Source organism: Salmo salar, chromosome ssa19 (assembly GCF_905237065.1).
Source record: "Salmo salar chromosome ssa19, Ssal_v3.1, whole genome shotgun sequence".
In the NCBI taxonomy this organism is placed as follows: domain Eukaryota; kingdom Metazoa; phylum Chordata; class Actinopteri; order Salmoniformes; family Salmonidae; genus Salmo; species Salmo salar.
Genome location: NC_059460.1, coordinates 29,602,016 through 29,615,689, shown reverse-complemented (window position 1 = coordinate 29,615,689; position 13,674 = coordinate 29,602,016). Strand labels below are relative to the sequence as shown.

Below are 13,674 nucleotides of genomic sequence, written 5' to 3'. Positions count from 1 at the left end.
TTAGTGCCAGCATTGGACTGTGGTGGTATGTAGACAGCTAGGCAGATAGTGTGGTCTACAGCTTATCAGAAGAAGAACATATACACTCTTGAGAAACACATTTTTACACAATTATTAGTAGCCTGCAATATGTGCATTGCTTAGTCATGAGCATATTGAGAAAAAATCTCCTGTACGGCAACTCTTACGCCTTACAGATTTCCTACACAACAAACATGGAATAAGGTCTGTCTTATCATAAAACTATGAGAGCCAACATCTAAGGCATTCGTCTGGCAGTGGTTTTAAGTTGGTGATAAACAGGATAGCGGGAGGAGTGCAGAGAGAGAGGGATGAAACAGGGGTTAAGGTAAATAACTGGCTGGCATGAAAGGGCACATTGTCCATACAATGTTCCTTGAATATGTGCTGTGCACACCTGCAATAAGATGATTCATTAGATAGGGCCCCACTCTGACAAGTGTCATTGTTCAAGCCACTGGCTACTGATGGAACAATTCTGCAGCCACCCTGTAAATATGACAAGGTCAGCATTTTACTGTGACCGGCAAATGCGGATAAGAGGAAGAAGGGCTTTGTTTATTCCCAAAAAGCTTAACATATGGCAGGATGTCTGCCACGGGGCTGAGAAATAAACAAATAAACCCCCAAACAACATTGCTACATAAGAAAGCTGAATATTGAGACCATCCATTCTTTGGAATTCTGTTTGCATGTATTTAGTTAGTGAAAAGTGTTTATTGTAGCACTGAACAGCATGGAAATGTACTGTAACAGTAACCACCATTGTGGGATGTGATCTTCCACTAGGTTTTCATTCCAGACAGGTCTTATGAAAAGTTGAAACCTGATATACATCACTTTTTGTGCTATAAGTGGTATAATGAGTGGACACTCACCTGTCCTTGTGCATTGGTGACCAGCTGCCCCGTGACTCCAGCCTGCAGGTTGGAGAGGGCGTTGCCAAAGACCTGGGACCCGGCGATGGAGCCCATAGCTGCTGCAGCTGCCGCCGCCGCCGCCGCCACCGCTGCCTGGCTGGCCAGAGGGTTCAACTGAAGGTACACAATCCACCATTAGAGGTCAAATATAATAAATTATGCTATTTGATCAGTAGCAATAAGGTTTATTGGTATTCTTGAAATGTTAGCATACACAAACATGGGAGAGAGAGTGCAGGATGAAGAAAGTGAAGTAGCTTGAGAAAATAGAGTGCCAATGCTTTGTTCCTAACGACAGTTGTACTGTGATGTCTATATGTACAATAGTCCATCATCCAGGCCCTAGAGGTGTGTGCTCCAGGGCCCAGATGAAAGCTTGGGGTGGGCCGGTGAATAAGTGGCAATTTTACCAGTCTAAGTGCTTCCTGTGGCCCCCAGGGTCCAGCACCGTCTCTACAGGGGACAGGCAGCCCAAGACCATCTAGCTCTAACAATAGAAGGAGCCACGGTGGCCATGCATCAACACCTCCCACTCTGAACCACCCCGCCACCACACCGCTCATCTCGAGGGTTAAAAAATGACCGTCTTTACCCCGGCTATAATGGACTCATCTGGAACTGGTGGACTGGCCAAGCAGTTGTAAAGGAGGTCTCCGTGTGGGCAGAGCCTGTGGAGCTCCAGCCAAGTAGGAGCATGAGATTACCCATATAAATCAAGCTAACCACTTATTAGGCCTGAAAATGCTCTGCTGATTTGGTTGTAGTGCAGCAGAGCAGAGCCTTATTAGGTTGTGTAAGTAGATCGAAGAGCAGGCCGACAGAGGAGACTGTCCAATTACTCAACAGAATAGAGAAATAATAGAAACACTTCTTAAGCTGCGACTGGCTTGTGCTGGTGGGCAATAATGTTATGAAGGGCTAATGTTCAAACAATTGAGGCCTGGTGAAACAACTGAAAATCCTAATAGCACATAGAAAATGCATAGACAAAAGGATAACCATGTAAAAACAATATGGATAGATTTAACTTCAATGAATAGTGGATGTGCAATATCTTTCATATACTTCTGTATCAAGGCATAAGACGAGACCCAAATGCAGACACAGGAGGGAGATGGTTGGAGTCTTACAATGTTTATTAATCCAAAGGAGTAGGCAAGAGAATGGTCGTGGACAAGCAAAAAGGTCAAAACCAGATCAGATTCCAGGAGGTACAAAGTGGCAGACAGGCTCGTGGTCAAGGCAGGCAGAATGGTCAGGCAGGCGGGTACAAAGTCCAGAAACAGGCAAGGGTCAAAACCGGGAGGACTAGAAAAAGGAGAGTGCAAAAAGCAGGAGAGCGGGAAAAACGCTGGTTGACTTGGAAGAACTGGCACAGAGAGACAGGAAACACAGGGATCAATACACTGGGGAAAATAACATAAGCACCAGGGTCATGGCTTTTAATCTTCTTCCCATTAAGCTTTTTCATTTTCAGAATCTTATCATGCTGAGCCTGGCTACCACAAAATATCAACAATCTACCATTTCCAATGAACCGAGCTAATTTCACTTCACCTACCTCTTTCTCTATGGCATTAGTTAGTTGGAAAGGGTGTAAGTGAGGCCCTGTGGTCTCATCAAACACTATCACCTCTTTCCACTCAAACACATCATTACTCTTGCTTCCTACCTTTGCCCTCTTTATGCTTTCTTTACTAAACGGTTAACTGCTTTCTGCATCATGATCTCTCTTCTTCCTATGTCTTTCCACTACCGACCATTCCAGTCCTTGACCCTCATCCTCCCACTCAGAACTGACACCCATATTGTTTGCATTCCAGCACAGCTGTTGCTTTACCAACTTTTTCTCCATTTCCTCCATTTCCACACTACTCGCCGCCATTTCCCACTCCTGGGCTCCCCCTCTCTCCTTCCACCTCGAGCTGGCATCAGCTGTGTTTACTTCTTTTGTAACAGAGAACATGATTGGCAGACACAATTAGCAGAGATGGTACCCAGGTTTTGATTGGTTTACTGTTATAGTACTTGGCAGCATTTGCTTGACCAGCTAGCTAAAAAATCTAGAATAGAGATTGCCAACAAATGGAAATGTGTTTAGAAAAAATAAATGTAGCTTTTATGAAGAAAAAAAAACACTCCACCTCGCCAAGGATCGATTATCTTTTAAACTAAAGCAGATAGGGTGCTTCGGCCCACCGGCTAAATCATTCTGTGGGGACCTGAGCTTTGTTAAGCTGAGACCATTCAGTTGCCATTCATCTTTTATGGTACCCCCACCACTATATTATTACGCCTTCTGAAATCAAATGATGAAAAAATGCCATGGAACGATCAATACTTTTTCATTGACAGTAAAGGTTAAGCACATTAAGAATGACACTGCATTTTTCTTATGAAATCATATTTCATGTTGGTGGCCTCAAACTGGCCATGATTGATATTGGGTCCCCTAGTCATCCAGTTTTTTTTCCCCACAGAAAATCGCAGGATTTTCTTTAAATGCCCAACCCGCGTTCGTCTTTCTGACCAACTTCAGTCTTAAACGTTAAGAAGACATTTCTGTTCACTTTAGTTATTCATCTTTTACAGAGGTGAAGTGCATTTGAGAGTCTCATTCAAGCTTTTACTCGTCATTGGCTAATTGACATATATCGTTATCTCAAAATGATGAAACATATGCACACAATTTCCATATATCTCAGGAGGGTTGTAAACTTTTGACAATTGTATTTGTTTTTCCATGCTCTTGTTCCAAGAGACACATTTCATGTGACCACATTGAAGCACTGAAGTCAATGTGTTAACATGTGGCAACATTTAAAAGCAACATGTGATAACATGAAACTACATATGTGAAAACATTGAGCACACGTGGAAGCATTATCTCATGTGAAATAAATGTGACAACATAGGGATGTAAAATTTCAACATGTGATACCATGAAACTAAAATGCTAATTCTATTTCCACATATGTGAATCTGCAAATTTCACGTTTGAATCTGAAATTCACATGTGAAGTGAAAACATGTTATTCTCCTCACATGAGAAAGGAGGGTGTTAACATGTGAACTTTAAATTTAATACATGTGAACATATGGTTTCACATGTGAACAACTGACCTCATGTGTCTCTTTTGACAGCTCAACATGTGAAAATGGCTATTTACATATTTTTTGGAAGGGAAGTAATGAAATTATATGGGGTTTTAAGGTAGGTGATACACTGTTCAGCTAAAATAGTGTAAACATCTTTAATCAACATAATTACATTTGACATGATCATTTAGTGCTGACTTTTCAAGATGACCCCAACTGGAATTTGAACTCGCGATCTCTGAATTTGGGGTCTGCTGATATTTCTGCTGCGCCACAAAGTCTTCAGCGTTCTGAGAAGTCCTCTAAAGATTCATAACATATAATACATCGCTGCACTTAGCAAAAGAGTGCCATCTGCATTGCTCTTTTAGTTATCAATTCATCTGATTATTCTCTCATTGATTTCATTGACTTATTTAATGTCCAATGTTGGTGGGTCATATTATTCAGTTTTAATGATACTACTGAATCCCTATGATAAATAAAATAGTTTTTCCAAAGTGCAGGAATACAGGTAAAATCAGTTATTGACACAGACATGATTGCGTAGCAGGAAGATCGGAATGCTGTATTAAAATCCCAGGTGAGGACATGTTGAGTAATAATTACTGTATAAATAAACATGCACACTGTAATCATGTATTTTAAATATGTACGTTGAAAACACTGAGTTTTTGTTAGCAGGGCTTCACCTGTGAAATTTCATGTAAAAAATATCCACATGTGAAGCTTTATGTGAAGCTTTATATGAAGTATCATCATATGTGAAGTGTTCCAAAACTACATGGTTTCACATGTCAAATTTCATGTGAAATAACATTTTACATGTGCAAAACGTGACATTTTATATGTAAAATCATGTGAGTTTCTGCATGTGCAATCATGTGTTTTTTTTCTACAAGTGGAGGCTTGTAACTTACAATCAATAGTCAGGGTAGTATTATTGTAAAGGCCAGAGAAACAGAACAGAAGAGGAAGCATGTATTTCATTACTTGGCATACAGTAATCGTTTTGAAAACATGTCACTCTCCTGTGAAATGGATGCCCTAAAGGACTCGTGTCATTTTAAATAGACATTTTTGAGATGATATACTGACTTCTAACCTTCTAAACTTATCTTATTCATTTTAGATCATATTGAAGTTGATGTCAGTAGAGATAGCAATAGTTTGTTTATTTTGACATCTCATGGAATCAGGAGAAAGAAAAACAATAACAAAATAAAACCTGGCTAACCAATGGAATGGCAAGATTCCTTCGTGCCAAAAAGTATTTGGAGTGGGATTGGTATCTAGACAAAATGGTAGTGTGTGGACAGACTGTTTATACTCTTCTCTATGACAAAGCTTGTAGTGTCACTATGACAATAAGAGTTTAGCCTGCTATTATTGTAATAGTTACATTGAGATATACATATCTCTCCCTTGAAGCAATATGTTCACATAGTGACATTTTAGACAGAAATAAAGGATTGTGATGAGGAGCCAGGTTTGCCTCTATATCTGTCCTGGTGGGGGGATGGAGAGAGCCAGCCAGACACCCTCATCCTGCTTTATGACCACGGTGCTGGATTTGAGAGGGTCTTATCCGGGCCAAATCTTCAAATAAATACATGTATCGGTGCGAAAGTGGCAGGAAGGGTCGGCTGGTGATATCAGTCAGTAAGAGATTGCATTAACAGATAATCCTCCCTTCATTTCTGAGTGGAGCCACTTTCTCTCTGCTCTCTGCTGAGGGGGAGAGGATTTGTGTGAGTGAGAGGTGATATAATGGTGAGGCAGAGAGGGATTTGGTCATGATCGTTTAAACATCATGCCCTTAGGTGATTTGGTTATGTCAAGCGATGCGCTGGTCTGATAAAGGGGATTTCCTTATTTAACTGGGTTAATGATGTGTATTTGGTAATACCACGGGGTGATGTGCTAGCCTGATAGAGGCACAGTGGAGAGGAGGAGGATGTAGAGAGGGGCGTCAACACTACAGCTAGCAAAGCAGAGCAGAGCCAGGCCTCATGTGGAGTTGGAGAGGTCTGGATCAGTGAACAGATAATGGTATCAGTGTGTGCGTGTGTTGATACTTTAGTGCTATTTCCTTGTGTAGCTATACGTGCCCAACTGAATATGTTGGTGGTAGTATCATTGTGTTTGCTATTCCTCTGCTATTTGGAGGCTATTATTCTGGTAAATCCAGGTAAAAAGAGATAATCGACTGGGCTCTAGCCTAGGGTCTTCAATTGGGTAATATGGATAGCAGTGTGAGGGAGAACTAGGCATAAGAAGGGGGGATAGCAGTGTTGGACATCTAAACAGGTGATTTTCCGCCACAGTGCCTCCTCTCAACAGCGCTACAGGAGGCAGAAAATGACAGACGTGGCCCAGCATTTGTGTTGATTGCATGTGTTGCAGGAGATAAACAGTGATCTTCCTATTTACAAGGCCGCCATATAAACCGTTGTGTTCCAGCCTTTTCATTCTCCCATCAATAGGGTGGTTATGGAGTCTTAGTGGTATGGATCTCACTAGCCGTTTGCTAGGGCTGAATCGTGCCAATAACCCACACACAGGAGCCCCAGGAATCTGATAATGACATCAAATAGTTGGATAAATACATATTGTGGAGTCACCAGTGAGTATTGAATCTTCTACTGCTGTGTGATATAAAGTCAGGTGCACTGTAGGACAAATATTATAATATTATATTATTATATTGAAACATCAGTATGTGATCATCACAGAACCACAAGCCACAGATGTTTCTAGTCACATCTACTTGTCATCACTCCCCATAAGCCTTATTCATCACCCTAACTGAATACATACTGTACAGTACATGGGGTCAGTAGGTACAAAAAGAAGGTCCTTGATTCAATGTAGATACCATTCTTTGATAAAGCAGCCAAATTGTTAAAAATACATATTTTGCACCATGGGTAAAATGATGACAGTGAATGTCAACTCTGTTACAGTCACTATTGACCATGAGGGTCACCTGGTGCAGTAACCCATTGACCATGAGGGTCACCTGGTGCAGTAACCCATTGACCATGAGGGTCACCTGGTGCAGTAACCCGTTGTCCATGAGGGTCACCTGGTGCAGTAACCCATTGACCATGAGGGTCACCTGGTGCAGTAACCCATTGACCATGAGGGTCACCTGGTGCAGTAACCCGTTGTCCATGAGGGTCACCTGGTGCAGTAACCCGTGCAATCTCTGGAATAGGCTAAAAATGGTCTCTGTGTGTGTGAACAGAACCCTGGAAACGTAAATGTGTGTGACTCAAACTAACTGGAGTTTATTCTGGGCTGGCTCTTCTTATGTGCCTGTTTGAAAGTGAACCGCTTTTCCAGCAGACACAATGGAACAGAGAAGAGCAGAGGTAATGGGTATCAACCCAGGTCAGACAACAAAAAGGGAAGCATCTCATGGGAGTTTTGATAGGCTTGATGCATGCAGCGCTCAAACCTTTTTGATATTTACTGCCCCCCAAAAGCCACAATAATTTAACAAACCATCATTTTTGTTTGTTTCACAGCCATATGTACTGGGAAAGGAAAACATAGTGTTCTATCATTATCAATGAGCTTTGAACAACATCCATAATGATTCTCTCAGCTCCTTAGAAGGCGCTTATCAGAGAGCATTTAGCTAAGAGTAGACAATTACTGTAGGATGAAAATACTCCCTTTATTAGACCTACATACACAGCATGTGTAATGGACAAATGATTCTGTACATAAGGGCACAGTATATCTGACCAGTATGGAACAGAATGTACTTCAGCTTGCCTAAGAGGGTCCTCACGTGGAAACGAGGATGATAACAGTAAAAGGAAGCCTGGCAAAGTAATGCTCTTGAATGTAGCCAGATGCAAGAAGCCCATCTGATAAAGCGGCCCATCCATCTTAAGTCCTGCTGTCATGCTCGTTATCACTCAGCCAAAAGTGTGGCAAAAGTTAACCAAACAGGGAACGTTTACAATAAATAGCGTTTTTGCTTCTGGATGAGAGCAACGAGAGTCTATCTCAGGAGGAAAAACACACAGTGTACATTTCCCCTCCCTCGCTCCCGTTTTCTCGGCCCCACCTCTCACATCCCCTCCATCCCGCTCTTCTTTTCCCACTCCTGAGTGAATGTAATCAGCTGTGACATGAGAAAACACGCTCTCTGTCTGTCAGTGCCTTGCCAGTCCTCTGCTCGTCCTAGCTTCCCCAAACAGCTCCCTTCCTGGCTCCTCCTTGCCCTCACATCCGCTACTGGGCTCATGTACATCAAAAGGCCATTAGGCCCTCCCAAACACCTCTAGTCCCAGGGTTGGCTGAAATGGCTGGGGGGGAGCAGCCTCACACACTGCTCCTCCACTCTGGGTCCTCAGAGCGTAGTCTGGGTCACTCATGGACCTCTGTTGCCACTCTACTTACTGACCATTGTCCCAAATTAACATTCGAAAGGACATTGAACATTGACGATGAGGGATGAGAAAGCCAGAAAGGCAAAAAGAACATCAGGGACAGAAAATGCCTTAACAATACAACACAAGCACATCGGTAACCATTCAAACCATTCTGATGGCAGTGGGCCTGAGATGGGTGGGAGTGGTGCGTGCTAATGGAGTGATGTCATCATAGCCTAGCAGTCTGACAGTTAGTTAACAGAGGGGGGTGGGAGCTGATAAAATAAAATGCATTAACTCCAGGAAATAGACATCCTTAGTGGTGGGAGAATGGCTATATTTAATGAATTTAATGAGGCTAAATGCTAATGAAGGAAGAGCAGAGTCCTGAAAACGTTCGGGCTAACTATAAAGGGATGATTGAGTGCAGGACAGTGGCCGTCAATCCTCTCGCTCATTAGCCTCATGTGAAATTAACAGCGGCTTGAATCGTTACATGAAATCTGTTCTCGCCCATTCGTTGATAATTGTGGGGCTTGAGAGTTCACGGTGGGTTCTATAGTCATCCATCAGCAGAACAGTACATTTCCTCTGGTCAGAGGGGCCACCGACTGTGTGGCTAAAAAAGGTACCTTTATAAAATCCCTTTTATTCTCATTTCTCTCTGCTTAATAATCCATAATATTTGGCTTTTTTTCGGATGTGTTAAATTTACGGCAACTGTCTATATGATGAAGTACCATTCGTGGAAAAGAACTGACCATTGCGATTTTATGAAGTGACACATTTGGTCCAGTTTGCATACAGTTGTAAAGTTGAGAAACATGCCCTTTTTTCAAGCAACTTTTCCTCTCCTGCTGCAGATGTAAAATAGCAGAGAGAGTATTACTCTGGCTGAGAGTGTGAAGTGGATGCATTGCTTTCCTGGTCTGTGCTACTTCTCAGTTTACTACAGTAGTAAGTGAAAAATGAAACGTCAGGTGAAAAAATGCACAGAAAAACAACAGAGTATCACATGGTATAGAATTAGGGGCTGGTTTCTCAGACACAGATTAAGCATAGTCCTAGACTAAAAAGCAGGCTCAAAAGAGATTATTCATAGGAAGTGCTTTTCAGTCTAGGACCAGGTTTAACCTGTGTCCAGGAAACTACCCCAAGAGATTGATTCAATTATTTGGGTGTGTGTTAAACAATTTCTGTTAAAAAGGTTAAGGAACAACAATCACCTAAACAAAATATATTGACCATTTTTCATGACCTGAGGGGAAATGCCGTCTCTTTTCAAGTTGCTGTTGTTTGACATATAAATATAGCATTTGAATGACTTTAATTTCCTCCTAATCAATGACCGGTGATCTTTCCATGTCCTCAATTCAATATAGAAAGGGTCATCCGTGCTCCGGCCTTATAAACACAATAAAGGTAAATGATTACTCTTTACTGTGGTGTCCCAAAATACGGCTTATAATGAAGAGAAATGAGGGAGGTCGAGGGGGAGGCCTGTCATGTGTCATTGACTCCAGAGATTAATCACAAGAGAGGGGCTCTGTGGCCGAGACGTAGTCACCCGTGATCGATAAACCCTACCGCACACGCGCGCACGCGCACACACACGCGCACACACACACGCACACACACACTCACACACACACACACATATTTGCTCACGCAAACACACGTGCAAGCACACACACAGGCACACACACACACGTGCACACACATACACGCACACACACACACACGCTATATCAGCATTAAGTGGTGAGATGAATCGATGACATTTACAGACTTTGTGTATTGATAATCTGCTTGTTTAACTCCCGAGGCCGTGCTCTTTGAGGAGCTGCTAAAGTTAACTAAATCTATTGGTTTTGTATTGTGGTCCATTCACAGAAGCATCAACATCAGTTTCACTCCGCTAATCAAATGAGGCCAAAGATCCCCCACCTGGATGAATATAAGATGGAGCCTATACTTCCATTTCCTTAATTCCAATAGTATATCAGCATTTAGAGTGTAGCTATCGAGTGACCCTAACATAACATGCAAACAACATACTTTCTCCTCATATTTTGCACTGACCAGAAATGGAAACATTTTACTTGGCCTATAAGAGTAATGCAATAACATTGCATTAAAAGAGGATGCTTTTTGCGGTGCAGGTCAGTGCTGCTGTGCAGAGCGGCTGTTTTCCTTGTGGTCGCTAATGGGCATTCGAAATTACAGGCAGGAGAATCGTGCCCCACAGGGGGACTGGCCTCCTCAGTGGAGTGGAGCACTTAGACAGCAGCTTGTGTCTGGGAGCTCACATGAGGAGGAGGAGGAGGGGGGAACTCAATGTCACGGCCTAGCCTCATAATTTAAGAAACCCTATTCCGTATCCACTGTTAAGTGAGCCTTGGCTTGGCTTCCCAACCCCAAGGCTCCCCTGTGGGCATCTAACGCGTGTCGCCCCCAGTGTGAGTGTAGGTGGATCGGGGAACCAAGTCTCACTACTAGGCTGAGTTGGTTACCTCCTCTCTTCTCCCCAGCTCTCTGCCTGCCCAGTGGGAGAGAAAGGCTGGGGAAGAGGAACAAGCGCCAAAACACAGACGGGAAGTAGTAAATAGGTGAGTATGCCTCTGCAGAGCCACACAGCAACAGAGTGCTTGTTACATCCCTAATAAAAAAAAATGTGCAGGAATTGTCCATGGGCTAGAGTGAAAAACGTATTATTCTTTCAGAAAATATAGTAAATATGAATATGCTTTTTTTTTTTCTTTTTTTTTTTACTTCTTCAAATGTATTTGGTCCTGAGTCTAAAGATTGCCTTCGGGCCTAATCCTTCTAATTTGAAGTAAATAAAAGCAGTAAGGCTGTCATGCTGTTTCCCTCATCTCCCTCCACCTATGCTGCTGTATAAATATTCATATGAGAAATGTGCCGCTGTCTATTGATGGACAACAGTCTTATTTTCTGCTTCAGTCAACAGTGCACATTTGTATTTCTAAATTGTGGTGGTGGTGCTGAGGTCGTTATGTAAGGCAATTTTCTGCCTTCTTAAGAGCCAGCTCTCCTGTGCATTAATGAGACTCCCTCCCTCCACCTCCTAACAACTTGAGCTGCTGAGGAGCCTGACTACCGACAAGGCCCTACTGCTAGCACTAGACAGCAGTGACTACCGACAAGGCCCTACTGCTAGCACTAGACAGCAGTGACTACCGACAAGGCCCTACTGCTAGCACTAGACAGCAGTGACTACCGACAAGGCCCTACTGCTAGCACTAGACAGCAGTGACGCCACAACACATAAGACATCTACCCCCAGCTGCTCATTTACACACTTTCTTTTTTAAGGGACACATTAATAACAAATGAATTGAATCAAGTGCTTTATGGAAAAAGATGCTGTATTTTAATTCAGTAGTAGTTACTGCGATATGACCATATATCTTTGATGTTTGTATTAGGTCTATGACATCTTTTAATTCACTTCTAACACTATTTTTGTTCACCAAAGAACATTCGATTTTCTCATGAAATTTCTGAGCGGTAAAGGACAATTTCATAGACTTACATGAGTCCTGTTAGATATGATACTATCATACTAAGAGCTATGGGCATGGAAATCATGGGTACATTTAGCATGCTAGGGGCATGTCATCTTAATTTACATTTAATACACTGTGGAATTATCCAGGGCTGCATGAGTAAATTAAGCAGGCGTGTACCTGATCTGGAAAATCAATTCATCGATATGCAAGAGCCATTTAAAACACACACAAAAAAGGAATGAAACAAATTGAAGGGTGCTGATTCTAACAATGGTTGACATAGGCAAAAGTGCGCTGCAGCGGAAGACAGTGACACGGGTGTTTTGAAGGGGCGTCAGCTGGAGACAAAAGCAGTTGAGATGGGCTGGAGACCGACCGAGGGTAAGGAGGGAGGGAGGGAGTGCAAGAGATGGGGAGAGTGCAGACAGCCAGGCCCCTGAAAGCCTGTTGTGGTGGGCAGGGCCTGACCTTGGTGACGATGGGTTTTCACGAGATGGCTCTAATGAAGCCTGATTGCCAGGGACTACTGAGGGAGCCGAAGGGGAGTCAGGAGAGAAGAGAGGAGGAGGAAGAAAGAGCGAGAAAAGGATAGGGGAGAGAGAAAGGGCTCAGGTAATTGCAGCACTTGTGGGTCTGATGCCCCGCGGTCCTGTGATGTCGGGGTGCACTGGGGAAGAGAAGGAAGGAGAGAGAGGGAGAGAAAGAGATGTCTGCAGACGTTTTGGTGGTAAATTGTGGAGCGCTGGAACAGGAGGGAGGGAGGGAGGGAGATAGAGAGAGCAGGGCTCTGGGCAGTAATTACCCCAGCGAGTCTGTGGGATGGAGGGATGGAATAGAGTGGACAGGCCCAGTGTGGAGCTCTGACAGGGACGGAGGAGAGGAAAGCTGAGGACTGCAGGGGGGAGGCCAGGCAGACGGCAGGAAGCTGACAGAGGGATGGAGGATGGAGACAGGACATACTGTAAGCCCTGAAACCACAGAACTAGACACCGCTAGACACTGTGCCAAGGTTAAGGGCTATAAGTGAACACATACCCACACACACACAGCATGTGACAGGACAGCCCTGACCAATACAAGAGGTACTGTAGGGCTGGCGAATACAGGATACTGTTCATAAGCCTCTGGAAGATGTCACTCACACAAGAAACAGCAGATAAGGCTCAGGCAGACTGAGTATTGTACCTAACCAACCAGACAGTTTGCGTTAAGAGACATTCTACATTCTTGTTTCTATAGAAGAACAGGAAAGTGGAGAAAGGACATGTGAGAACTCAGAAAAAGAAACTAATAAAACAGAAATTAAAGGAATAGAATGTGAAAAGAAAGAGTGGAAGAGAGTGATAACATATGGTAGAATGTGTGTGTGTGTGCATGCAAACCTGTGTCTCTGTGTGTGTGTGTGTGTGTGTGTGTGTGTGTGTGTGTGTGTGCGCGCCTGTGAGTGTGTTAGCGCCACCGAATGGCGCACAGGGGTCACGAGGGCCTGGGCTCAGCGAATGGAATTAGAGAGAGTTGATGGGCTGGCCTAAGCCTCCCACTGCCACGGATCAGTATGTAGCAGCCTCTCTCTCCCTCCTCTGCCTCAACCCTGCCGGGGCCGATGTAACTCAGTGGACTGGCAAATTACACCAGACCTACAGCTGTAGCCCGACATTATGATTAATTTGATCAGTAATTTCTCCTGTTTTTCATTTTAATCGCCGCGAC

The 13,674-nt window shown here is 43.4% G+C and overlaps 1 protein-coding gene across 3 annotated transcripts in view; it reads right to left on the bottom strand.

The window, feature by feature from the left end:
• The window catches only part of LOC106578684 (POU domain, class 6, transcription factor 2), a 146,668-nt gene that overhangs the window by 50,112 nt on the left and 82,882 nt on the right, over positions 1-13,674 (bottom strand). For all 3 annotated transcript variants that reach the window (XM_014157779.2, XM_014157782.2, XM_014157781.2), the window contains exon 7: positions 900-1,055. In XM_014157779.2, coding sequence (XP_014013254.1) covers positions 900-1,055 — 156 coding nt within the window. The remainder of the gene's footprint in view (positions 1-899; positions 1,056-13,674) is intronic.